Source organism: Oncorhynchus nerka, linkage group LG12, assembly GCF_034236695.1.
Source record: "Oncorhynchus nerka isolate Pitt River linkage group LG12, Oner_Uvic_2.0, whole genome shotgun sequence".
NCBI lineage: Eukaryota > Metazoa > Chordata > Actinopteri > Salmoniformes > Salmonidae > Oncorhynchus > Oncorhynchus nerka.
This window is the reverse complement of record NC_088407.1, coordinates 61,484,450-61,508,573: the sequence shown is the minus strand read 5'-3', so window position 1 is coordinate 61,508,573 and position 24,124 is coordinate 61,484,450. Positions and strand designations below refer to the sequence as shown.

The window sequence follows — 24,124 nt, the reverse complement described above, 5'->3', positions numbered from 1 at the left end:
CGCTACAGAGGGTAGTGCATACGGCCCAGTACATCACTGGGGCCAAGCTTCCTTCCATCCAGGACCTATATACTAGGTGGTGTCTGAGGATGGCCCAAAAAAATTGTCAAAGACCCCAGTCACCCAAGTCATACACTGTTCTCTCTGCTACCACACGGCAAGCGGTACCGGAACACCAAGTCTAGGTCCAAAAGGCTCCATAACAGCTTCTACCTCCAAGCCATAAGACTGCTGAACAATTAATCAAATGGCCATCCGGACTATTTACATTGAACCCCCCCCTTTGTTTTTACACTGCTGCTACTCACTGTTTATTATCTATGCATAGTCACTTTACCCCTACCTACATGTACACTGCTGCTACTCACTGTTTATTATCTATGCATAGTCACTTTACCCCTACCTACATGTACACTGCTGCTACTCACTGTTTATTATCTATGCATAGTCACTTTACCCCTACCTACATATACACTGCTGCTACTCACTGTTTATTATCTATGCATAGTCACTTTACCCCTACCTACATGTACACTGCTGCTACTCACTGTTTATTATCTATGCATAGTCACTTTACCCCTACCTACATGTACACTGCTGCTACTCACTGTTTATTATCTATGCATAGTCACTTTACCCCTACCTACATATACACTGCTGCTACTCACTGTTTATTATCTATGCATAGTCACTTTACCCCTACCTACATGTACACTGCTGCTACTCACTGTTTATTATCTATGCATAGTCACTTTACCCCTACCTACATGTACACTGCTGCTACTCACTGTTTATTATCTATGCATAGTCACTTTACCCCTACCTACATGTACACTGCTGCTACTCACTGTTTATTATCTATGCATAGTCACTTTACCCCTACCTACATGTACACTGCTGCTACTCACTGTTTATTATCTATGCATAGTCACTTTACCCCTACCTACATGTACACTGCTGCTACTCACTGTTTATTATCTATGCATAGTCACTTTACCCCTACCTACATATACACTGCTGCTACTCACTGTTTATTATCTATGCATAGTCACTTTACCCCTACCTACATATACACTGCTGCTACTCACTGTTTATTATCTATGCATAGTCACTTTACCCCTACCTACATATACCAATAGTATTCGGTGCATATGACAATATAATTTGATTTGATATTTTAATTTAAAGTTCACCTTGTACAGATACAATTTACCACAGAGACACAAGTTACCATCAGAGTTCAACTCAAGAGGACAATAATCAACAATGACACTAATATATATAAAAATCAATTACACAATACATGAATGGCAAACACAAAAATAGAAAAACACAATCATATGAAATGTCGTGGAAATACTCATTAAAATATCTCTTAGACACCGGAGATTGTAAATTCAATCTAGACTTTATTACAAAGTAACAAGCCGAGCTGGACCATGGAACAACTGTTGGTCCCAGACTAAGAGATCACTTTATATACAGTTTCAGTTTGACACAACATACCCAGTCACTCCTCTTTATGTATATGATGCCCGTATTTTGGTATTCTGCCACTTGTTTTTTCCTAATCTTACTTCTAGTCTGTCTACGACCATCTTTACTTGGTTTCTCTTCCCCTTCTTGGCACATACTTCAGGGCATTGATTATATTGGTGGCGTAACCATAGCAATGACAAAAAATAATACAGACATTCATAATGCAGGTGTATGCCCAAGGACACCCACAGGACTAGGCAAAGGCCTCCCTCAAGCCCACAATGGCCCAGTCACACACACAATGGCCTCCGCCCGAGCACTGATTGTGCTCACCATTCTGAGACGCACATCACATGCACCGGAAAATCCCCCATAGAAACAAACCCATTCTTCAGTAAAAAGGCCCTCGAACATCCACCTGTATTGCCCTGGAGGAACCAACTCCACCAACTTGAAAGAGTTTGAGATCATTCCACATGAGAGGCACACAAAAAAAAGAAGCAAATTTACCTAACTCGGTGGAGATTGAAGGCATCTCCAGGGTTAGCCATCATGACTTAAAAACATTAACCTAATAAAAATAGTTCTGTAGGAATGAGGTTTGTGCCGTAGAGGCCTAGTACATAATCACAGCATATTGGCTATATGACTGGCCTGAAAATATTGTTCTTCTCAGACCATTATTAGCTTTGACAACAAAATAGATCAGTTGGTGTAGCACTTACAAGCCACAGCTGAGCAGAAATTGAAATAATTAGCTGTTTTATTTGATTGGACTGATGGTACCTGCATATGATGGTAATGGTGTTTTCAAGACAACTGGGAACTCTGCAAAAACGAGATCAAATCATGATGTCAGTGAACTTCAGTTCGGAAAGTCGGAGCTCTAGAAATATGCCCGAGTTTCCGAGTTGGATGACCGTTCAAAACCATTTTACCCAGTCTGATCTCGTTTTTTTCAGAGTTCCCAGTTGTCTTGAACGCGTTGAAGTTGGAGTTTGAGTTCCCAGTTGTTCTGAACACGGCATTAGTCTCAGCAGTGGGAGGAACAGAGCAGCACAGTGTCCGCCTCTCATCTGCTCTCTCCTTTCTTTCCTCCGATGAGACTGACCAGAGAGAGGACAGTCTTCCACCTGATGGCGAAACTCGAGTCGCACCGCATCTGCCTCAGGCACAAATTCATGTTGTTTTGAATCCATTTAATCTAAAATATTATATTAGAGTTTTTTAAATCCAGAGCATTCAGCCCTCCCTCACCTTGGGTGCTGCATATTACCGCTTTTCTAAAATAATGAGGTTTATTCCTCCATATGAAGTTAAGTAATTTAGTATCAACCATTTTAGTTACTGACAGAGGAACATCCAAGGTAAGGGAGCTAACCAACAACTGTAACGATGTATTTCAAATCAAAGGTTATTTGACACCTGCTGTCACACCCTGACCATAGTTTGCTTTGTATGTTTCTATGTTTTGGTTGGTCAGGGTGTGATCTGAGTGGGCATTCTATGTTGGATGTCTTGTTTGTCTATTTCTATGTCTGGCCTGATATGGTTCTCAATCAGAGGCAGGTGTTAGTCATTGTCTCTGATTGGGAACCATATTTAGGTAGCCTGGGTTTCACTGTGTGTTTGTGGGTGATTGTTCCTGTCTCTTGTGGTTTGCACCAGATAGGACTGTTTTAGGTTTTCGCACGTTTGTTGTTTTGTTAGTTTATTAGTGTACAGTTTCTTTATTAAAGTACAATGAATAACAACCACGCTGCATTTTGGTCCGCCTCTACTTCACCTAAAGAAAACCGTTACACCTGCTTCGTAAACAATATGTGTAAGCTAACAGTGAAATGCTTTCTTACAGGCCCTTCCCAACAAGGCATAGTAACATTTTGAAAAATAATAAAAGAAATACAGTGCCTTGCGAAAGTATTCGGCCCCCTTGAACTTGCGACCTTTTGCCACATTTCAGGCTTCAAACATAAAGATATAAAACTATTTTTTTGTGAAGAATCAACAACAAGTGGGACACAATCATGAAGTGGAACAACATTTATTGGATATTTCAAACTTTTTTAACAAATCAAAAACTGAAAAATTGGGCGTGCAAAATTATTCAGCCCCCTTAAGTTAATACTTTGTAGCGCCACCTTTTGCTGCGATTACAGCTGTAAGTCGCTTGGGGTATGTCTCTATCAGTTTTGCACATCGAGAGACTGAATTTTTTTCCCATTCCTCCTTGCAAAACAGCTCAAGCTCAGTGAGGTTGGATGGAGAGCATTTGTGAACAGCAGTTTTCAGTTCTTTCCACAGATTCTCGATTGGATTCAGGTCTGGACTTTGACTTGGCCATTCTAACACCTGGATATGTTTATTTTTGAACCATTCCATTGTAGATTTTGCTTTATGTTTTGGATCATTGTCTTGTTGGAAGACAAATCTCCGTCCCAGTCTCAGGTTTTTTGCAGACTCCATCAGGTTTTCTTCCAGAATGGTCCTGTATTTGGCTCCATCCATCTTCCCATCAATTTTAACCATCTTCCCTGTCCCTGCTGAAGAAAAGCAGGCCCAAACCATGATGCTGCCACCACCATGTTTGACAGTGGGGATGGTAAGTTCAGGGTGATGAGCTGTGTTGCTTTTACGCCAAACATAATGTTTTGCATTGTTGCCAAAAAGTTCAATTTTGGTTTCATCTGACCAGAGCACCTTCTTCCACATGTTTGGTGTGTCTCCCAGGTGGCTTGTGGCAAACTTTAAACTACACTTTTTATGGATATCTTTAAGAAATGGCTTTCTTCTTGCCACTCTTCCATAAAGGCCAGATTTGTGCAATATACGACTGATTGTTGTCCTATGGACAGAGTCTCCCACCTCAGCTGTAGATCTCTGCAGTTCATCCAGAGTGATCATGGGCCTCTTGGCTGCATCTCTGATCAGTCTTCTCCTTGTATGAGCTGAAAGTTTAGAGGGACGGCCAGGTCTTGGTAGATTTGCAGTGGTCTGATACTCCTTCCATTTCAATATTATCGCTTGCACAGTGCTCCTTGGGATGTTTAAAGCTTGGGAAATCTTTTTGTATCCAAATCCGGCTTTAAACTTCTTCACAACAGTATCTCGGACCTGCCTGGTGTGTTCCTTGTTCTTCATGATGCTCTCTGCACTTTTAACGGACCTCTGAGACTATCACAGTGCAGGTGCATTTATACGGAGACTTGATTACACACAGGTGGATTGTATTTATCATCATTAGTCATTTAGGTCAACATTGGATCATTCAGAGATCCTCACTGAACTTCTGGAGAGAGTTTGCTGCACTGAAAGTAAAGGGGCTGAATAATTATGCACGCCCAATTCTTCAGTTTTTGATTTGTTAAAAAAGTTTGAAATATCCAATAAATGTCGTTCAACTTCATGATTGTGTCCCACTTGTTGTTGATTCTTCACAAAAAAATACAGTTTTATATCTTTATGTTTGAAGCCTGAAATGTGGCAAAAGGTCGCAAAGTTCAAGGGGGCCGAATACTTTCGCAAGGCACTGTATAATAACATGAGGAATAACTCTAAAATTACTATAACTTTGCTATATAGAGGGTACCTGTATCTAGTCTATGTGCAGGCGTATGAGGTAATTGAGGTAGACATGTACATGTGGGTAGAGGTAAAGTGACTATGCAACAGGATATATAATAAGCAGTAGCAGCAGCATATGTATGAGTCAAAAACGTTAGCGCAAAGAGGGGTCAATGAGGATAGTCTGGGCAGATCGTCCGACAGAAAACACATACTGCAGTTACTGTAGACAGAACATACTGTAGTTACTGTAGACAGAACATACTGTAGTTACTGTAGACAAAACATACTGTAGTTACTGTAGACTAGAGGACAGAAAACACATACTGTAGTTACTGTAGACAGAACATACTGTAGTTACTGTAGACAGAACATACTGTAGTTACTGTAGACAAAACATACTGTAGTTACTGTAGACTAGAGGACAGAAAACACATACTGTAGTTACTGTAGACTAGAGGACAGAAAACACATACTGTAGTTACTGTAGACAGAAAACATACTGTAGACTAGACAGAAAACACTTATACTGTAGTTACTGTAGACTAGAGGACAGAAAACACATACTGTAGTTACTGTAGACTAGAGGACAGAAAATACTTATACTGTAGTTACTGTAGACTAGAGGACAGAAAGCACATACTGTAGTTACTGTAGACTAGAGGACAGAAAACACATACTGTAGTTACTGTAGACTAGAGGACAGAAAACACTTATACTGTAGTTACTGTAGATTAGAGGACAGAACACACTTATACTGTAGTTACTGTAGATTAGAGGACAGAACACACTTATACTGTAGTTACTGTAGACTAGAGGACAGAAAGCACATACTGTAGTTACTGTAGACTAGAGGACAGAAAACACTTATACTGTAGTTACTGTAGACTAGAGGACAGAAAACACATACTGTAGTTACTGTAGACTAGAGGACAGAAAACACATACTGTAGTTACTGTAGACTAGGACAGAAAACACATACTGTAGTTACTGTAGACTAGAGGACAGAAAACACTTATACTGTAGTTACTGTACACTAGAGGACAGAAAACACATACTGTAGTTACTGTAGACTAGAGGACAGAAAACACTTATACCGTAGTTACTGTAGACTAGAGGACAGAAAACACATACTGTAGTTACTGTAGACTAGAGGACAGAAAACACATACTGTAGTTACTGTAGACTAGAGGACAGAAAACACATACTGTAGTTACTGTAGACTAGAGGACAGAAAACACATACTGTAGTTACTGTAGACTAGAGGACAGAAAACACATAGTAGTTACTGCAGACTAGAGGACATAAAGCACATACTGTAGTTACTGTAGACTTAGAGGACAGAAAACACTTATACTGTAGTTACTGTAGACTAGAGGACAGAAAACACATACTGTAGTTACTGTAGACTAGAGGACAGAAAACACATACTGTAGTTACTGCAGACTAGAGGACAGAAAACACATACTGTTGTCATGACTTGACTTTAACATGAATCTGAAGACTGTTATTTATCTAGTTACCTAAATAGGTTTAATTGTTACCGATTAAATTAATTATGGAACAATTAACTCATTAGGATCTGGGGCCCTGCGAGAGCAGTTCTTTGAAGAGTTACCATCTCCTGAATTAAACTACATAGATGTCATAGTTAAAGACCTTTAAACAGTCAACTTTTTAATCATAACCTTGTATCATCATTCTGAACCGTCGCAACTTCCTTGCATCTGCAAAAACCCGAGTCTTACTTATGATTCAGTACTACACAAATTGGTTTAATGATTTATTTACTAGCTAATTAAATGGGAACACAGGATAAACATACACACTTAATACATTAGAAACAGGTCCCTAGCGGACTGATACAATATGGCTGCTTGTTACAAAAGACATGGAGAGGGTGAGAAAGAGGGACAGAGACACTTAACATTGGTACATTTAGAAGCTACTCACTTATAGTGACGCAGTGGTCTCCCAAGTGACGCAGTGGTCTAAGACACTGCATTTCAGTGCAAGAGGCACCACTGCAGTACCTGGTTCGAATCCAGGCTGCATCACATCCGGCTGTGAGTGGGAGTCCCATAGGGTGGCGTACAATTGGCCCAGCATCGTCTGGGTTTGGCCGGGGTAGGCTGTCATTGTAAATAAGAATTTGTTCTTAACTGACTTGCCTAGTTAAATAAAGGTAAAATAAAAATATTAATCTTATACTTGCACATGAACCGCTGCCTGCTTGGAGTAAGAAATCATGAATGTATTTACGTGAAATGCCTTGGTTCGCCGTGTATCTCTCTCGGAACCGGGCTTCTTTGGAAACGGGGTTGGGCCTTTTTGCGGCATGCTTGTAAGCCTTTGATTGTCCAAAAGGGAGTCTTCTACTGTTGTTCTCCTCTGCAGTCATATGGTATCCGGTGATTTGTCGTGTAGTCCTGAACAGAACTACAGAGTTTATTCTCCATCCATTTGCTCTGGAAGATGCTTCTTTGAAGATAGGCTAGCCAGCCGTGTTGATGGTTCCCAGTGAGAGTAGCGTAATAAGATGGTTTGAACAGAGTAGTAGAATGGTCCCACTTAAATTAGGACAGCTAATCAGCCGTACTAGTGATTGTCCGGGAGGTGAGTTCATCGTTTCAACCTCGTGTTGAGATTCAGAGTTCAGACAACTTTAAACGTAACCTGCAGCTCTACGTCTCTCTGGTCTGATGTGTTTTTTTTCTTAACCCATCATTTTAAACAATTTGTTCAAAAGGGGCGGTTCCGTCAGGCTGACACGCTCTTTGACCTCACTCAGGGGCGTGACTTGTCACTGTGCAAAGTTTATGTAAAACAATTATCTCTTATAGCTTCAGAAATCACATCCCTCTCTTAACAAAAACACTTTCATAACGTTTCATATTTCATGCACAACTTGTTAATTGTTTACTCCATGTGTAACTCTGTGTTGTCTGTTCACACTGCTATGCTTTATCTTGGCCAGGTCGCAGTTGCAAATGAGAACTTGTTCTCAGCTAGCCTACCTGGTTAAATAAAGGTGAAATTTAAATTAAGGATGGACACTTCATGGACACTTCATACATGTAATGGGTATACTTTCTAAGTTACAGTATTTCCTTTATACATTTTTTTATGACATCACAAAATAACAAAGTGAAATGAGTGTTCTATAGATCACCTCTGACCATTCCCCACATTCTACGTTAGAAATATTGTTCCAGTATTCGCTTTTGAACGTGTTAGAGTTTCAGCGGGAAAAGGTCTGATGAAACAAAGGACATTCCTTGTGTCCTAGGGTGAACCTTGGAGAGGGAGAGCTGAATGTTCTCTCCTTGATTTACAACAGGACATTCCTTGTGTCCTAGGGTGAACCTTGGAGAGGGAGAGCTGAATGTTCTCTCCTTGATTTACAACAGGACATTCCTTGTGTCCTAGGGTGAACCTTGGAGAGGGAGAGCTGAATGTTCTCTCCTTGATTTACAACAGGGCATTCCTTGTGTCCTAGGGTGAACCTTGGAGAGGGAGAGCTGAATGTTCTCTCCTTGATTTACAACAGGGCATGAGTTGTGTCCTAGGGTGAACCTTGGAGAGGGAGAGCTGAATGTTCTCTCATTGATTTACAACAGGGCATTCCTTGTGTCCTAGGGTGAACCTTGGAGAGGGAGAGCTGAATGTTCTCTCCTTGATTTACAACAGGGCATGAGTTGTTAACCCGCACCAGTCCCCCCCCCCTCTGCGGGTGAGAGGGGATCTGAGTGAAGTTATTCATTGCAAACCTGATCTGACCTAATTGGATTCTCGTGGACAGCCATGACACTGTAGTGGAGTGGATAGACAAGACACTACCACAAAGTACAATGCTGGGCGCGACTCAGTGAGAATGAACAGGTCCTAGTCAGTCCAATGAAATGGCCTTTCATTCATGTTCCTAACCTGGCCATTAACTAGCCCTCCTCAGTCAGTCAGACAGTCAGACTGGAAAACTGGCAAACCGAGAACGCCACAGGGCAAAATAACATCAGCAGGGCGATATATTAGGAGAGGAATGAATTCATCCAGCACACAAAACACAAATCTAAACATAGTTACAAGACAAAACAAACTGAAGAACTGAATAAAGTCTGACTCTGACTGAATAAAACATAGACTGACTCTAAGAAATGAAAGTTAGACTCCATTCACTGCAGAGAGCTTTCCTCTGTGGCTGTTTCTTCATAGAAAAATGTAATCACAGCACAGTGAGGAGGGAGATGACTGCACCTCCCACTGCTATTTGAGGCGGCTGCATCTTTTTCACATGACTTCGTGCAGCGTGAGCGAGAGCTGCCCGCCAAACAGCTGCAGTTCTGTCTTCTGTGCCTGCTCCGCACTGCTTCCGCTGAGCCCTACCTCTGAGGTAACCCGAAACAGTAATCTGCGCACCACAAGACTGTATTAGCTCACCAAGCTAAGTCTAAGCATGGAGAGCCAATACAAGTCCTCAGGTCTCAGACAAGAACACTCATGGCATGAGCTTCACTGAACTACCTCCACTACACATATGCTTCTGATACAGTACCAGTCAAAAGTCTGGACACACCTACTAATTCATGGGTTTTGTCTTATTTTTTATATTGTAGAATAATAGTGAAATCCTCCAAAATATGAAATAACACATATGGAATCATGTAGTAACCAAAAAAGTGTTCAATCTAAATATATTTTATATTTGAGATTTTTCATATATACACCATCACAACTCCTCCTCCATGCTTCATGGTGGGAATCACACATGCAGAGATCATCCTATGATATGTTACATTTCGTATTGTTACATGAGACAGATGGTTATGACAGGTGGATGGGTGGTTGTATAATGTGAATATCTCGCAACCCAAAGGTTGTGAGTTCGAATCTCATCACGGACACCATTAGAATTTTAGCTAATTAATAACTTTTCAACTACTTACTACTTTTTATCTACTTTGTGTGGCTGATGTGAAATGGCTAGCTAGTTAGCGGTGGTGCGCGCTAAGAGTGTTTCAGTCGGTGACATCACTCGCTCTGAGACCTAGAAGTAGTTGTTCCCCTTGCTCTGCAAGGGCCGCGGCTTTTGTGGCGCGTTGGGTAACGATGCTGAGTGAGTGACTGTGGTTGATGTGTGCAGAGGAGCCCAGGTTGGGGCGAGGAGAGGGACGGAAGCTATACTGTTACATTTGCAACTACTTAGCATGTTAGCTAACCCTTCACCCTAACCTTAAGCTTTTTAGCTCCTTTTTTAACTCCTAAACTTAACCCTAACCCTTAGCCTAGCTAGAATTCGTAACATAGCATACATTTTGTAAATTCGTAACATATCATATATTTAGCAAATTCGTAACATATTGTACATTTTGCACATTTTTGTTACATAAAATACAAATTGTAATATGTATCATATCATACTAAAGGAGTCTTGCAGATTTACGTACAGAATAATACGAAATGCTCTGGGACCAGGTTGGAATCCTGCTCAGAATCCTTTGATAAAATGTCTCACCTTTTCCTCCTAAAAAAACAACGGTATCAGAGATATGATACAGCAACTGCATCCTTCAAGACAACTAACACGTTCAAATCATTACTCCCTCCCCAAAGCCTCTACTTTGATTAAAGTCGCTCAATAGGTGCTGAAACGAAAGCTACTTTTAATGATGTGGCTGTCCATCCAGTAGGTGCTGAAAGAGGTTAGTTAGCTCACAAAGTAGGACTCAGTCTGATATTTTCATAAACTATAACATTTTCACTCTTTGAAAGTGTATAACGTTAGTCACATATTACTACTCATAACCTCGATTCAATAGATACTTAGGCAAATTATCTCCTCGCCAGAAATATAAACTTGATCATTTTCGTGTGTTTTTTGTTGGCCATGTCGTCGCGTTTTATTTTTAATCTCGGTATATCTGTGGATGAATGAGTTTCTGCAAGTGGGATTACCTGATTATGTCATCGTTGTGTCCCAAGTAAAATTTTTGCTTGTGTTCCCGTGTGTTGTACACTACTCCGACACCGGCGACGAAGTAGACAATTTCCTTGGCCGCTGTGTAGTACAGGTTGTTGCGGCACTGATGTCCACGATACCCGTAAACCCACTCTAGTCGCAGGTGACAATTCGGAGCGGTCCTGTCAGCCATGTCCGTATTTCTTTTTTGTCGAGAGTTTTTTTATATTTCTTCATTCACCAAGACGGATTTCATTCAATCCCGTATCCCTTAGTTCCACTGGAAATGCATCGTATCCGGTACAAGCGGTAACAGCGGGCATTCGAGTGCCATGTGCATAATAGTCTAACTGAATCTAGTTTTACTTCGAGATTATATGCTTATCTTTAATTAAATTGGTTAACTATGCCATCCTTTTCATAGTGAAAACCATATATCTACCTCTACTTCAGCCTTAGGCTAGCTGCCCCTCTTGAGAGTCGAGGCAGGTCGAAGCTCTTGTCAAATCCTATAAAGATGGAGTTTTCGCGTTTACTTACAAGCACCTCCCCCAAATGTTATCTACATTGGTGATAGATCAACAATCTGTCCAATCACATCCCCAAATATCTATTTAGCATTTGAAGGGATGTTCACGGACCAATGGCAATCATTATAATTGGACATGAACTTCCTTCCATAAAGAATGTGTTCTAACCATGTTGTGAGGTCAATGACAAGAAGATTTTGACAGCTGTCAATCCAAGTATATGGCGTCACCGTTTAATATTTTACCTCATTGCACATTTCTTCAACATTCTGCAGTAGTTTTTCTATCTATGCAAAGGCTCTATCCCACGGGAAGTAGGTATACTTATATGTTTCAGAGACTATATCAATGCTGTTGAAAGTGACATTCAAAACATTAACTGGATTTTTTAAAATATAAAACACGCATTCAGGTTCACATTATGATACTTTTGCCTCCTATCCTCACAGCTTCTACTTTAAATAAAGTCGCTGTCTACTCAGTGGGTGCTGAAATAAAGGTCACATCATTTAGCGAATGAAACTTGAATACAAAAAAGGTCTCGAAAGGTTTTTGAGGAAAACCATTGAACATGCTTCACTTCAGAGAATACTATTTGTTCTCGCCGTAAATTACCTCAAAAAATCAATGCACCGGGTGGGGAGAGTTCGTACTATAATGGATGGGATGGTCTTAAAAGCAGTGCCAGTGCACACCTCCATCCGGCATGCTGAGCGAGCTTAATCAAGTGCACATACAAGAGTACCTCCCCTCCCCTCTCCTCCGTTGCTGGGAGTGACAGGACACTTGCTGCTCAAGCAACAAGCTTAGTGTTGATATCTAAGCTCTAATTTACCTAGCTAGCTAACTAGCTACCTCTTCATTAATTTTAGCACTATAAGCAGTTAAGACAAAATGGAGATACCTATGGATCCCTTGTTTCTTGCATGGAGCTACTTTAGAAGACGGAAGTTCCAACCATGTTCCAATATTTGTTCGAAGATATTGGAGGACAGTCCATACGACCAGGTAATTATAAACTGAACTTGCTAGCTAGCTAGTTATTTTAGCTCTGCTAGCCAGCTCCAATCATTAATCCAATTTAACTAGCAGTAGCAAGCTAATGTTGATAGCATGCTTTCAAAATCTGCCATTGCTTGCTTGCTGGCTAACTAGCTGTTTTGCTAGCACATTGTTAGCTAGCTAGCTAGGTAGTATTGGTTGCAAGAAAAAACTACTTATTAACTAGCTAGCTAGCCTAGCTATCGTGTATGGCAAATTTAGACCTTAGCTAGTGCCCCGCTGTCAATTTCATCTCACTTTTAGTTAATGTAGCTACTCTTAGCTTCCTTTTTCTTGAAATGTGTTTTCTATAATGTATGCATCAAATCTGTATTCACCTCTTCTCTCATAATTTCACTCACTGCTGTATTAAAAGGAACCTGACTCCTCGTCATATATCTCTGAGGTAACCTCTTCCTTGCCATGCTGATTCTAACCTGGCATGTTGAAATACAAATAGAATGGATAGCTAAATTAATGAAATATCTGTAGTACATCTGTACTGGAGTTCCATACCTTGTAACATCACATTGTAAAAAAAAATCTGAATCACTGTAAATATGCCTTCTAAACACACCTGTTACTTCTTTGACAGGCTGCATGGAGTCTGAAGACCCGTGCTCTGACAGAGATGGTGTACATTGATGAGGTGGAGGTGGACCAGGAGGGGATCGCTGAGATGTTGCTGGATGAGAGCTCCATCGCTCAGGTTGCTCGTAAGTCTGAACTCTGAACTGTCCCAGAGGGCCAAGAGTTTTTTTTTCCTGGTCAGGAAAAACTCTTGACCATACAAACAGTACAGCCTACTGAATCTCAAAGTCTGTCTCAATCACAAAAATATATTACCATTCTGATCTGGTAAAATCTGTCCAAAATGTTCTCAGCTCTTTGAATGTACTGTAATGAGGCTTTCTTTCAGGCCCTGGGACATCACTGAGGCTTCCAGGAACAAGCCATGGAGGTGGACCTACTCCAGCCATCAGGTATGTGACATTTTAGTTCACAACTATCTTGTATGTGTTAGGTAAGTATCCCAAAGCATTTCCCCTACTGAAATTGTGTAATTACTGTAACAATGTTTCTGAAATTGAGTCGTGGGGAGCATTATGTTCCTTGAAAAGCATCAGATTCAGAACTGAGCTTTTTTTGTCCTGAATCTAGGCCCATGACCCAATCGGGACGTCCTATCACAGGGTTTGTGAGGCCCAGTACCCAGTCTGGCAGACCAGGGACGATGGAACAAGCCATCAGGACCCCTCGCACGGCACACACTGCCCGTCCTGTCACTAGTGCGTCTGGGAGATTTGTCCGGCTGGGAACAGCCTCCATGTTGACCAATCCTGAGGGACCATTTATAAACTTATCTAGACTCAACTTAGCTAAATATGCCCAGAAGCCCAATTTATCCAAGGTAAGAGTATTTTTATGAATGTAAGGCAATGAACATGGTCTCTCCAAAAATATTTTTGTCATTGTACTTGTATTTATTTGGGTTATTCGGGTTCAATACATGTTATGACAATTTCTGTGTTTTTTTTTTCTGCCCCCAGACCTTATTTGAGTACATCTTCCATCATGAAAATGATGTTAAAAATGTGAGTTACCAATACAGATATACACTGAGTTTACAAAACATTAGGAACACCTGCTCTTTCCATGACAGACTGACCAGGTGAATCAAGATGAAAGCTAGGATCACCTATTGATGTCACTTGTTAAATTCACTCAATATTAGTGTGTGTCTTTGGCTTTCCATGTTGCTTTTGTTTGTAAGTTTCACTCTAAAGCCATTTGTACCTTTTGTTTGTGTACAGGCTTTAGACCTGGCTGCTCTGGCCACTGAGAATGCTCAGTTCAAAGACTGGTGGTGGAAAGTCCAGCTGGGGAAATGCTACTACAGGTAAAGCTTTAGATAATTACTTAGATCTCATAACTGTTATTATACTACCACTACAATTCTACTACATTGTGACTGCTTCCATTGACAGACTTGGTTTACACCGGGAATCAGAAAAACAGTTCCGATCTGCTCTCAATCATCAGGAGGTGGTGGACACGTACCTCTATCTGGCCAAGGTAACAACATACAACCTACAATGTCCCTAACACTGTAAATACTGTATAGCTACAAGTGTAAAACCACTGTGTGTACAGTATGGATTAACCATGACACGAGGCTTTTCCGTAGCAGATAGCACGTGGTGCGTCACTCAACGTCGAGTTGTTTCTATAAGTCCAAATAGGTTTTTGTTTTTTATCAAATGTATTTATATAGCCCTTCTTACATCAGCTGATATCTCAAAGTGCTGTACAGAAACTCAGCCTAAAACTTCAAACAGCAAGCAATGCAGGTGTAGAAGCACAGTGGCAAGAAAAAACTCCCTAGAAAGGCCAAAACCTAGGAAGAAACCTAGAGAGGAACCAGGCTATGAGGGGTGGCCAGTCCTCTTCTGGCTGTGCCGGGTGGAGATTATAACAGAACATGGCCAAGATGTTCAAATGTTCAGAAATGACCAGCAGTGTCAAATAATAATAATCACAGTGATTGTCGAGGGTGCAACAGGTCAGCACCTCAGGAATAAATGTCAGTTGGCTTTTCATAGCCGATCATTGAGAGTACCTCTCCTGCTGTCTCTAGAGAGTTGAAAACAGCAGGTCTGGGACAGGTAGCACGTCCGATGAACAGGTCAGGGTTCCATAGCCGCGGGCAGAACATCGATCTACAGTGATCTACTACCCTATATTTGTCACAAATGATATAAAAATACTTATTGTTCTGTTTTGCCACTAAAACAGGTGTATCAGCGGCTTGATCAGCCTATAACTGCACTGAACCTCTTCAAGCAAGGTCTGGACCACTTTCCTGGGGAGGTCACTCTCTTAACAGGAATTGCTCGCATTCACGAGGCACGTGACATGATTCCTTTTTTGTTGTTTGTTTGTGAAGCATTCTCTTGCTTTAAGAAAGCACCGGTTGAAATCGGCATGTCAGATGTGTAATCTGAAATGATCAGCTGATTGCCCTTGAATTTGGAGCCTAATTGTTTTGCATCTATAGTAGCTATTGAATAATTCTACTGTCAATTGAGAGAACAAATGCAGGTTGATCAGGAGGTCCAAAATCTGTCTTTAATAGTATCTGTTATCTGCGTCTCTCACAGGAGATGAATAACTTCACCTCAGCCACAGAGTACTACAAAGATGTCCTGAAGCAGGACAATACTCACGTTGAGGCTATCGCCTGCATAGGCAGCAATCACTTCTACACGGACCAGCCTGAGGTCGCCCTGCGCTTTTACAGGTTAGTCACACACACACACACACATACCACTCCCTTTAATTCCCTCATTTTACTCTGATTATTATGGCTATGCCAGTGCGATATTAAAGAATGTTAATCATGTCAGTGAATACACTTGCCTTGTGTGGTTGCGTTGACTTTACAGTTGTTTTTCCCTCTAACCCTCCCTTCCCGTAGACGGCTGCTGCAGATGGGAGTATATAATTGCCAGCTGTACAACAACCTTGGACTGTGCTGCTTCTATGCCCAGCAGTATGACATGACCCTCTCCTCCTTCGAGAGGGCTCTGGCCCTAGTGGCCAACGATGAGGAGCAGGCTGACGTCTGGTACAACATTGGACACGTAGCTGTGGTGCGTTAGCACACACAGATGTTATTGTTACTGCATGAAGTTACTCTACAGCACCCTCTTCTGTATGCCAACTGGTTTCTCTTGGACAGGATCCAAACTCTGGCTGCGTGCTTAGAACATATCGCATGCTATCACTTCTTCACATTTCTGTTTATGTTACATGCATCTTATGTTTCTCCCCACAGGGAATAGGAGAACTGACTCTGGCATACCAGTGTTTTAAACTGGCCTTGGCCTTCAACAACGACCATGCTGAGGCCTATAATAACCTGGCGGTGCTGGAGCTACGCAAGGGACACATTGAGCAGGTCAGTGAACTGGGGTTTCTAGATCCTAAAATATATCATATTGATCAAATGTTAGTTTTGGTAAGAGAATTGAGAGAGTAAATCTGTTATAAATGACATACCTTCTTTCCAACTGGTGGAAGCTTCTTCCAGGCTTGCTCTTCTAAGGCATTATACCCAGTGGTTATCTTCCATATAGTACAACACGTTATGTAAAAAGTCTTTAGGAACATCTACAGTAGTCAACTGTTTATGCTGTTTTGATATAGTCTAATTCAGAATGGTTGTTTTTGATTTCCTCCTTTTTCTTACAGTCCAAAGCGTTCCTCCAGACCGCTGCATCACTCGCCCCTCACATGTATGAACCACACTTTAACTACTCCACTCTGTCAGACAAGGTAACGAGACACTTCATCAGCACCTTTTAATCTATTTAACTATTGACTTGCAGCCTGCACATTCATAGCATTGTTTTAAATTAAAAGGACAGACTGTTTTTAGTCATGAGGGATCATATTAATTGATGTGCTGTTGTCTTCTGCTGTGTCCAGATTGGAGATCTGCAGAGTAGCTATACTGCTGCCCAGAGGTCAGAGGATGCCTTCCCTGAGCATGTAGATACCCAAGAGATTTTGAAACACCTGCGCCAGCACTTTGCTGTGCTGTGAGCTACTGACCAACACACCTGACCTGAAAGTCCAGTCTGCCTGTGCGATAGCTCACTTGTCATAGTGTTGCTATTAAACAACAGTGACTGGCCTCTTCATGTAATGGTTAGACATCTTCACGATCTACAGACAAATATTTTTCCTGCAGGGACACAACTGTTACTTGGTGACATTATACAGGCTAAATGATACCAAGGGCAATCTGGCTTGGGCAACTCACTGCACATAAATTATTGTTAAAACAGTAGTTTACAACTGCCTAGCCCAATGTAGGTCTTATTAGTTGTAATTTAAGTGTTTTATGTGCTTGTTTTTCTCTTCAATGGTTGGTTCACAGGCTTGTAGAATAGTGTAAGGTACTTTTAAGCACTGATTAGTAAATGTACATAGTAAATTATGAACATGGAAGAAACAAATATTTATAGGAAATGTATTTATACGGCTATCTTTTTATAGTATTTTTGTACTACCATTCCTCTTGTCACAATTGTTATGCGGAGTGGAACAGGGGAACCCAAGAGCAGACTCAGATGAGGAGACTGGGATGAAGTAACCAAGGTATTTATTGAAACATGGGGAGATTGAGTGCAGGTCATTGGAAGCTCTGGCAGGTTATTGGAAAACAAATGCTGAGGCTGGAGCGAGGGGAGTTGAGACAGGGTGAGCAGGTCCAGAGGGGAATCCAAGGGAGTAGTGAAGTGGGGAATCCAGGACAGAGTAGCAGGATGACGAGATGTTGGACTGGAGACGGACCAGAGTCAGAGCAGGCATAATGAGCAGAGATTACGATCTGGCAGTGAGGAAGCGGCAGGACTGAGTATTTGTAGAGGTCTTGATTATGAAACAGGTTGCAGCTGGTGGGGATCTGCTCTGACTCCAGCACACCTGTCTCCGCCCACACAATCACACACAGAGGGAGAGAGCAGTCAAGGAGACACCGGATGAGCACTAGAGGGCGTGGCAGGAGCAGATGTGACAACAATTTGTAGTCTTGTTTGTTTTTGATTGATTACTCGTTATAATCAAAGATACAGAACTCATTCATTTCTATGCGTTTAACTTTACAGTATGACAATTTATTTCAGATACAATCTTATGCTATGTACAACTTCAATTTACATTTGATTCCAATGCCTATTATTTTCAATGTATGTATTTACTTAATTAAATAATGGACATTTTACAGTCATTTATAAGCCTTCCTTGATTGCATTTCACTTGTACAAGTAGCATCATTCCAGAACTTCATGGGATTTATTTTGATGGCGCAAAGTCCTCCATTCCATAGTGGTCATTGGGCTCTCTGTCTTCCCAGTACCTTTTTAAACCAAGTTAAAGGTTACTTTCTAGACGTTCTGGTATTATCCTGAATGATAATGGTACAGTGTCACAGGCAGTGGAAACATTTAAACCATTAACTGCTTAACATGTTGGTCTATACACAGAATATCATACATGATTAAACCTGTATCCAGTCCAATGACTTGTGCAGCTCTTATCCCTGAGTCAGATCAGTCCCATCAAGCCATGTCCAGGTCCCCTCTGTATCCTCTTCCTCCTTCAGTCCAATCCAGAACCCTTTTTATGCGCACCCTTTTTATGTGCAAACAAGGCAGGAAAGAAGCTTATTTAATCAGTGGTAACTGAATTTTGGACAATCTTTCTCTTATAGTGCTCTCAAACCATTACAATGTAAAGGGGCCTTCTCCATAGAGAAGAGCACTTACAGTATTCCACATAGACACATTGCATAGAACTGATGGAAATGTTGGGGGAGGGGGTTCTACTAAGCTAACATATGGAATTGTTTTGACATGGTCATGGATCATTTAGCTATTTGATTTTGAATTTTAGGACCCCTGTAGATATATGGAAAAACAAAGTCAAAGAATAAATCATAAGGAATAAGGTTTTGAAGTGTCTGTCCTATCTAGGAGATATTTACAAAAGCTCAGGAAATACTGTATATATTTTTTGGGGGACACATTAAACCCTCTTTTTGTTGGCACAAAACTACTTCCATACGTTCATGAATTTGTTTAACCAGTACTGGGTTACTTTCAGACAACACTTGTGGAGAAGACCCTCGTGAGAGTCCGCTTTCCATAGTGTGGTCATATTAGTTTGTAGGACAAACCGTATCGTTCGGACGCTACAGTCATTTTTTGAGAAGACTGATTTTTGGGATGTCTCCTGGTCTGGCAAACGGCTGTAGATCTGCCATTTTCCATTGCAGGTGCGGAAGGCAGACCTAGGCGTATACGGTGTATTCAGACTCACCCCATACAAAAAAAACATCTCCAGCTTAAACAGACGAGTCAATCGACTCCTAAGAATTTACATTCATCAATGTCTGTTCTACATACAACATTGCATAGCATACAAAAGAGTCCCAAAAGTCTCACCAACTTCAGTGACGCTGGACTGCAATGCCACCTTCTGTTCCTGAAGGCTTTCAACCTGCCTCTGCAACTCCATGCCAGTGTGTTTGGCACTCACTAGCTGCCTGCTGGTTTTGTTCACCTTTTGGAGCTCTCGCAACCCGGTCTCAGAGCATTTCGTATTCTGTACCTAAAACCGGGACACTCCATTTAGAATGATATGTTAAATTAGGCATGGTTTCATAAGACAGATGGTTACTTACGGCAAAAACGAAAGGAGGATGGTTAATCGAGGTGAGTGGATAACGCGAACATCAAGCAAGCCATAAGTTGCAAGTTTGAATCTCTAATTAGCAACATTGCTACTACTTAGCATGTTAACTAACCCTTCCCCTAACCTTAACCCTTTTAGCTAACCCTAACCTTAACCCTTTAACCATAGCCCCTAAACCCTAGCCTAGCTAACGCTAGCGTGTTGCTACCATTAGCCACATAGCTAGAATTTGTAACATACAGTGTACCATACGTTTAGTAAATTCGTAACATATTGCACATTTTGAAAATCCATAACATTGTAATTTTTTAAAATTGTAACATATCATGCAAAATGGACGATGAACATCCACAAAATAATACATACTGTAGCGACCCGCACACACAGCTGTGTGTTATGTGTTAAGCTATTAGTTAGTTGTCTTGTACTTACCAGCACCCAGTGTTCGCGGGGTCCGCCATGCCAATCAACTTGCTATCTGCCAATCACGGGAATGCATGGAATGTTCTGATGCCGGGCATCCTGGTGGTTGGCGGAGTGGCGTGGAGGGGGGCTGGGCAGGGGGATGGAGCATTGGAAGTTAAGACCAGGTTTAGCCATTGTTCTCTCTCTTACGTACGTCTGGCCTTCACAAGAGAAGGTCACGGTTGTTTTATAGGGGTCTCGTTTGTTTATTTGGTGTGGGCTACAGCCAAACAGTAGCCTGTGTGAGGTTGGGTTAATGAACCGTAATTCTTAAACTCAACCCTCTGTCTGGACAATTGTTCCTTTATGATCTAGTTAGGTCATTACAATACCATATGAAATGTAACATATCAAACTAAATGGGATGTCTCAGATTTACATACAGAATAGTATGAAATTCTCTTAGACCAAGTTGCAACCTGTCAGGACCTCCTCTTTGGCATGGATCATATTGCTGTGGGTGGCTCTGAGTTGCTCCAGCTCAGTGCTGCTCTGTGTCAAGTTCTGATATAGTGGACTGTAATTCTCACTGACTTTGCTGTCTGTGGGGACCAAAGAGAGACCTAACATCACTTGAGGAAGATGACAGAAGATCTTTCAATTAATTATTTAAAGCAGAGTGAAATGATAAAGGACACTACTCACATTGGACCCCCAGACCAATATCAACGACCAGTAGAAGAGCACTGAGCATGCCCAGACTCACTGCAACCAATCAGTAGAATCGAGAACTCTGCCCATCTCTCACCATGAACATGGACACTGACAAGGGACAATTTTATCAAGTATTACCGCAATAATATTTGGGTTAATCCACAGGATTTTTGTGACATACCTGTATTCAGAATTACATTCTCAAATCTACAATCTGTCACCAAGCTCCTGGATTGATATTTTAAATGAGAGCAGTTAGTCTCTTGATTTTCCGAAAAGATCACGTTTTCCTTGCGGTACTTGTTGTTGGGTCTTGTCTGTTATGGAGAGGATGTCCATCTGTGCTGAAATCATCCTGACATATCAGCTCATTATATGTTCCCTTGAATCCCTTAAACAGATCTTCTGATATGTCAGAATTCTCCATTGACTTGTCTGTCTGCTGTCTGCCAATATTGAACTAAAACAACTGTTTACTTATTCTCTCTGCCTGTGGATGGTTTGTTTAGTCATTGCCCTATGTCAATGCTTCATGTGAATACTGTGAAGCCATTGGTGGTTTGAGTGGAGGGAGGAGTGTGTGTATGTGACAGAAATATCCTCAAACAGCCAGTGATGTATTATAATTGCCCAATATTTAATTTAATTTACTTATGTTATAAACATTTTCATTTAACATGTAGTGTCTTTGCATATGACAACACTCATGAGACAAATTATTACAACTTTAATTCCTAGGCTGCCTTTGCTTTCATTTCACATATCCATTTCAGTGCATATCTACATGGGGCATCGTTCCAAGTCTTCATGGCATCCCAACTCGCCTCGGGATGGTTTTTGGAGTAAATGGCTGCACAGTCCTCGTTATTCATATCGTCGTTAGGCTCCCCATCTGCCCAGTATCTTGAACAAAGGTCAAGGTACATTTTTATACAATTTGTCTATCTCCATACCATGCCACAGCAGATAGGATACATTTATGTTAATCAGAGTCTACATGGCTCTGATATTAATTAATAGGTAATAGGACAGTAGTAATAGTCAATGGTAATACTAGCTACTAAACAAACCAATTCCAATAACTTGTGTAGCTCTTACCCCTGAGTCAGTTCAGTCCCATCAAGCCATGCCCAGGTTCCCTCTTCATCCTCTTCCTCCTTCAGTCCAATCCAGAACCCTGTTAGGTGCCAGGATCCTGAGCTGTATCGTAATGCTTGTATTGCCTTATTGATAAAATCCTGAGCAGACACACACACACACACACCACACATACAGAGAGAGAGAGAGAGAGAGTGTCAAACCTTTACCATGTAAAGGGCTTTATTCCATGGAGTGGGACATTAACATAATTCCACTTAGAGAGACATTCCATAGAACTGATGAGAATGCTAGAATGTTCTACTCAATCTATGCTAACCTGGTATGTACTGTATACTTTCTTTAACACATTGTGGAAGTTACACCATATTTAAAAATATATATATTTAACCTTAATTTAACTAGGCAAGTCAGTTAAGAACAAATTCTTATTTACAATGATGGCCTACCCCGGCCAAACCCAGACGATGCTGGGCCAATTGTGCGCCGCCCTATGGGACTCCCAATCACAGCCGGATGTGATGCAGCCTGGATTTGAATCAGGTACTGCAGTGACACGTCTTGCACTGAGATGCAGTGTCTTAGACCGCTGCGCCTATCGGGAGAAATACGGAATATATCCAAATAACTTACCTGCTTCTCTTCACTATTTATTATTGCCAGGTCAGCTCCTTTTTTAATGCAGCTATCTCTGCTTCTGTCCCATGTTTTCAGAGGAATGGAGTTCGACAAGGGAAAGTAGTAACACAACGAGTTGAGCAATTTCCATCCTGGCAAACAACGGTCACAGCTTTCCACTGTTATAAAATGAGATGGAAAACATTGAAACATGACTTTTGTTGTAACGTGACAAATTAAGGCCTCCATATAAGCATGCACTGCTGTTTCAGATCTCCAGAGTGGGATATTATCAAAGCAATTATTTTGTTATGAACATCTACCAATAATAAATTCATCAATGTCTCTTCTAGATACAATATTGCATAGCATACAAAAGACTGAGTCCCAAAAGTCTCACCAAATTCAGTGACGCTGGACTGCAACTCCACCTTCTGTCCCTGAAGGCTTTCAACCTGCCTCTGTAACTCCATGCCAGTGTGTTTGGCATTCCCTAGCTGCCCGCTGGTTTTGTTCACCTTTTGGAGCTCTTTCTGCAACAATGTCAAGGCCTCCTCTTTGGCATGGATCATGTTACTGTGGGTGGCTCTGAGTTGCTCCAGCTCACTGCTGATATGTGTCAAGTTCTGATATAGTGGACCGTACTTCTCACTGACTTTGCTGTCTGTGGGGACCAAAGAGAGACCTAACATCACTAGAGGAAGAGGACAGAATTATTCATTTAATGATTTAAAGCAGAGTGAAATGATAAAGGACACTACTCACATTGGACCCCCAGACCAATGTCAACGACCAGTAGAAGAGCACTGAGCATGCCCAGACTCACTGCAACCAATCGATAGAATTGAAAACTCTGCCCATCTCTCACCATGAATATGGACACTGGACAAGGGACAATTTTATCAAGTATTACCGCAATAAGCTTTGGGTTAATCCACAGGATTTTTGTGACATACCTGTATTCAGAATTACATTCTCAAATCTACAATCTGTCACCAAGCTCCTGGATTGATATTTTATAGGAGAGCAGATATTCTCTTGATTTTCTGAAAAAGGTCACTGTACCTTGTTGTTGGTCTTGTCTGTTATGGAGAGGATGTCCATCTGTGCTGAAATCATCCTGACATATCAGCTCATTATATGTTCCCTTGAATCCCTTAAACAGATCTTCTGATATGTCAGAATTCTCCATTGACTTGTCTGTCTGCTGTCTGCCAATATTGAACTAAAACAACTGTTTACTCATTCTCTCTGCCTGTGGATGATTTGTTTAGTCATTGCCCTATGTCAATGCTTCATGTGAATACTGTGAAGCCATTGGTGGTTTGAGTGGAGGGAGGAGTGTTTGTTTGTGTGTGTCTTTGCTTGTGTGTGTGTGTGTGTGTGTGTGTGTGTGTGTGTGACAGAAAGATCCTAAAACAATCAGAGATGTATTATAATTGCCCAATATGAATTT

General features: G+C 41.2%; 3 protein-coding genes across 10 annotated transcripts in view; 1 reads left to right on the top strand and 2 right to left on the bottom strand.

Annotated features, from left to right (window-relative positions):
• The window catches only part of LOC115138521 (echinoderm microtubule-associated protein-like 5), a 59,496-nt gene extending 48,007 nt beyond the window's left edge, over positions 1-11,489 (bottom strand). The window contains exon 1 of the mRNA XM_065025712.1: positions 10,996-11,489. Within this exon, the coding sequence (XP_064881784.1) occupies positions 10,996-11,192 (197 nt within the window). The 5' untranslated portion in view covers positions 11,193-11,489. The remainder of the gene's footprint in view (positions 1-10,995) is intronic.
• A 783-nt stretch (positions 11,490-12,272) lies between these two features.
• LOC115138974 (tetratricopeptide repeat protein 8-like) lies at positions 12,273-18,367 on the top strand. 2 transcript variants are annotated; one of them, XM_029676149.2, is made up of 14 exons: positions 12,273-12,537; positions 12,947-12,976; positions 13,166-13,286; positions 13,490-13,553; positions 13,732-13,981; positions 14,121-14,165; positions 14,385-14,470; positions 14,559-14,646; positions 15,367-15,477; positions 15,732-15,871; positions 16,049-16,223; positions 16,409-16,531; positions 16,825-16,908; positions 17,062-18,367. In XM_029676149.2, exons 1-14 carry the CDS (start codon positions 12,424-12,426, stop codon positions 17,176-17,178), a joined length of 1,548 nt encoding a protein of 515 aa, XP_029532009.1. In that variant the 5' UTR covers positions 12,273-12,423; the 3' UTR covers positions 17,179-18,367. The 2 variants fall into 2 exon arrangements, with proteins under 2 accessions (XP_029532009.1, XP_029532010.1); XM_029676150.2 differs by lacking the exon at positions 12,947-12,976 and having other exon boundaries at positions 12,274-12,537.
• On the bottom strand, positions 17,724-24,025 carry LOC115138520 (C-type lectin domain family 4 member K-like). Of its 7 annotated transcripts, none has more exons than XM_065025710.1 (9): positions 23,734-24,025; positions 23,434-23,550; positions 23,069-23,332; positions 22,684-22,847; positions 22,051-22,190; positions 20,266-21,855; positions 19,584-19,749; positions 18,634-18,771; positions 17,724-18,544 (listed from the first exon to the last, which is right to left on the bottom strand). In XM_065025710.1, exons 1-6 carry the CDS (start codon positions 23,858-23,860, stop codon positions 21,687-21,689), a joined length of 981 nt encoding a protein of 326 aa, XP_064881782.1. In that variant the 5' UTR covers positions 23,861-24,025; the 3' UTR covers positions 17,724-18,544; positions 18,634-18,771; positions 19,584-19,749; positions 20,266-21,686. The 7 variants fall into 7 exon arrangements, with proteins under 7 accessions (XP_064881782.1, XP_064881783.1, XP_064881778.1 ...); XM_065025711.1 differs by having other exon boundaries at positions 17,724-18,496; XM_065025706.1 differs by having other exon boundaries at positions 17,724-18,771; positions 20,266-20,386; positions 20,682-21,855.
• Between the last annotated feature and the right edge of the window lie 99 nt (positions 24,026-24,124).

What these genes read in the sequence shown, in the direction of transcription:
- LOC115138520 (XM_029675429.2), bottom strand. Translation starts at nt 23,860, where the DNA reads ATGGAGAATTCTGACATATCAGAAGATCTGTTTAAGGGATTCAAGGGA. An exon ending in GTCCAGCGTCACTGAATTTG is followed by an intron (nt 22,848 to 23,068) that starts GTGAGACTTTTG and finishes ATTTTATAACAG; the next exon opens with TGGAAAGCTGTGACCGTTGT. An exon ending in TAAATAGTGAAGAGAAGCAG is followed by an intron (nt 22,191 to 22,683) that starts GTAAGTTATTTG and finishes GTGTCTGCTCAG; the next exon opens with GATTTTATCAATAAGGCAAT.
- LOC115138974 (XM_029676149.2), top strand. Translation starts at nt 12,424, where the DNA reads ATGGAGATACCTATGGATCCCTTGTTTCTTGCATGGAGCTACTTTAGA. An exon ending in GTCGCCCTGCGCTTTTACAG is followed by an intron (nt 15,872 to 16,048) that starts GTTAGTCACACA and finishes CCCTTCCCGTAG; the next exon opens with ACGGCTGCTGCAGATGGGAG. An exon ending in ACATTGGACACGTAGCTGTG is followed by an intron (nt 16,224 to 16,408) that starts GTGCGTTAGCAC and finishes TTCTCCCCACAG; the next exon opens with GGAATAGGAGAACTGACTCT.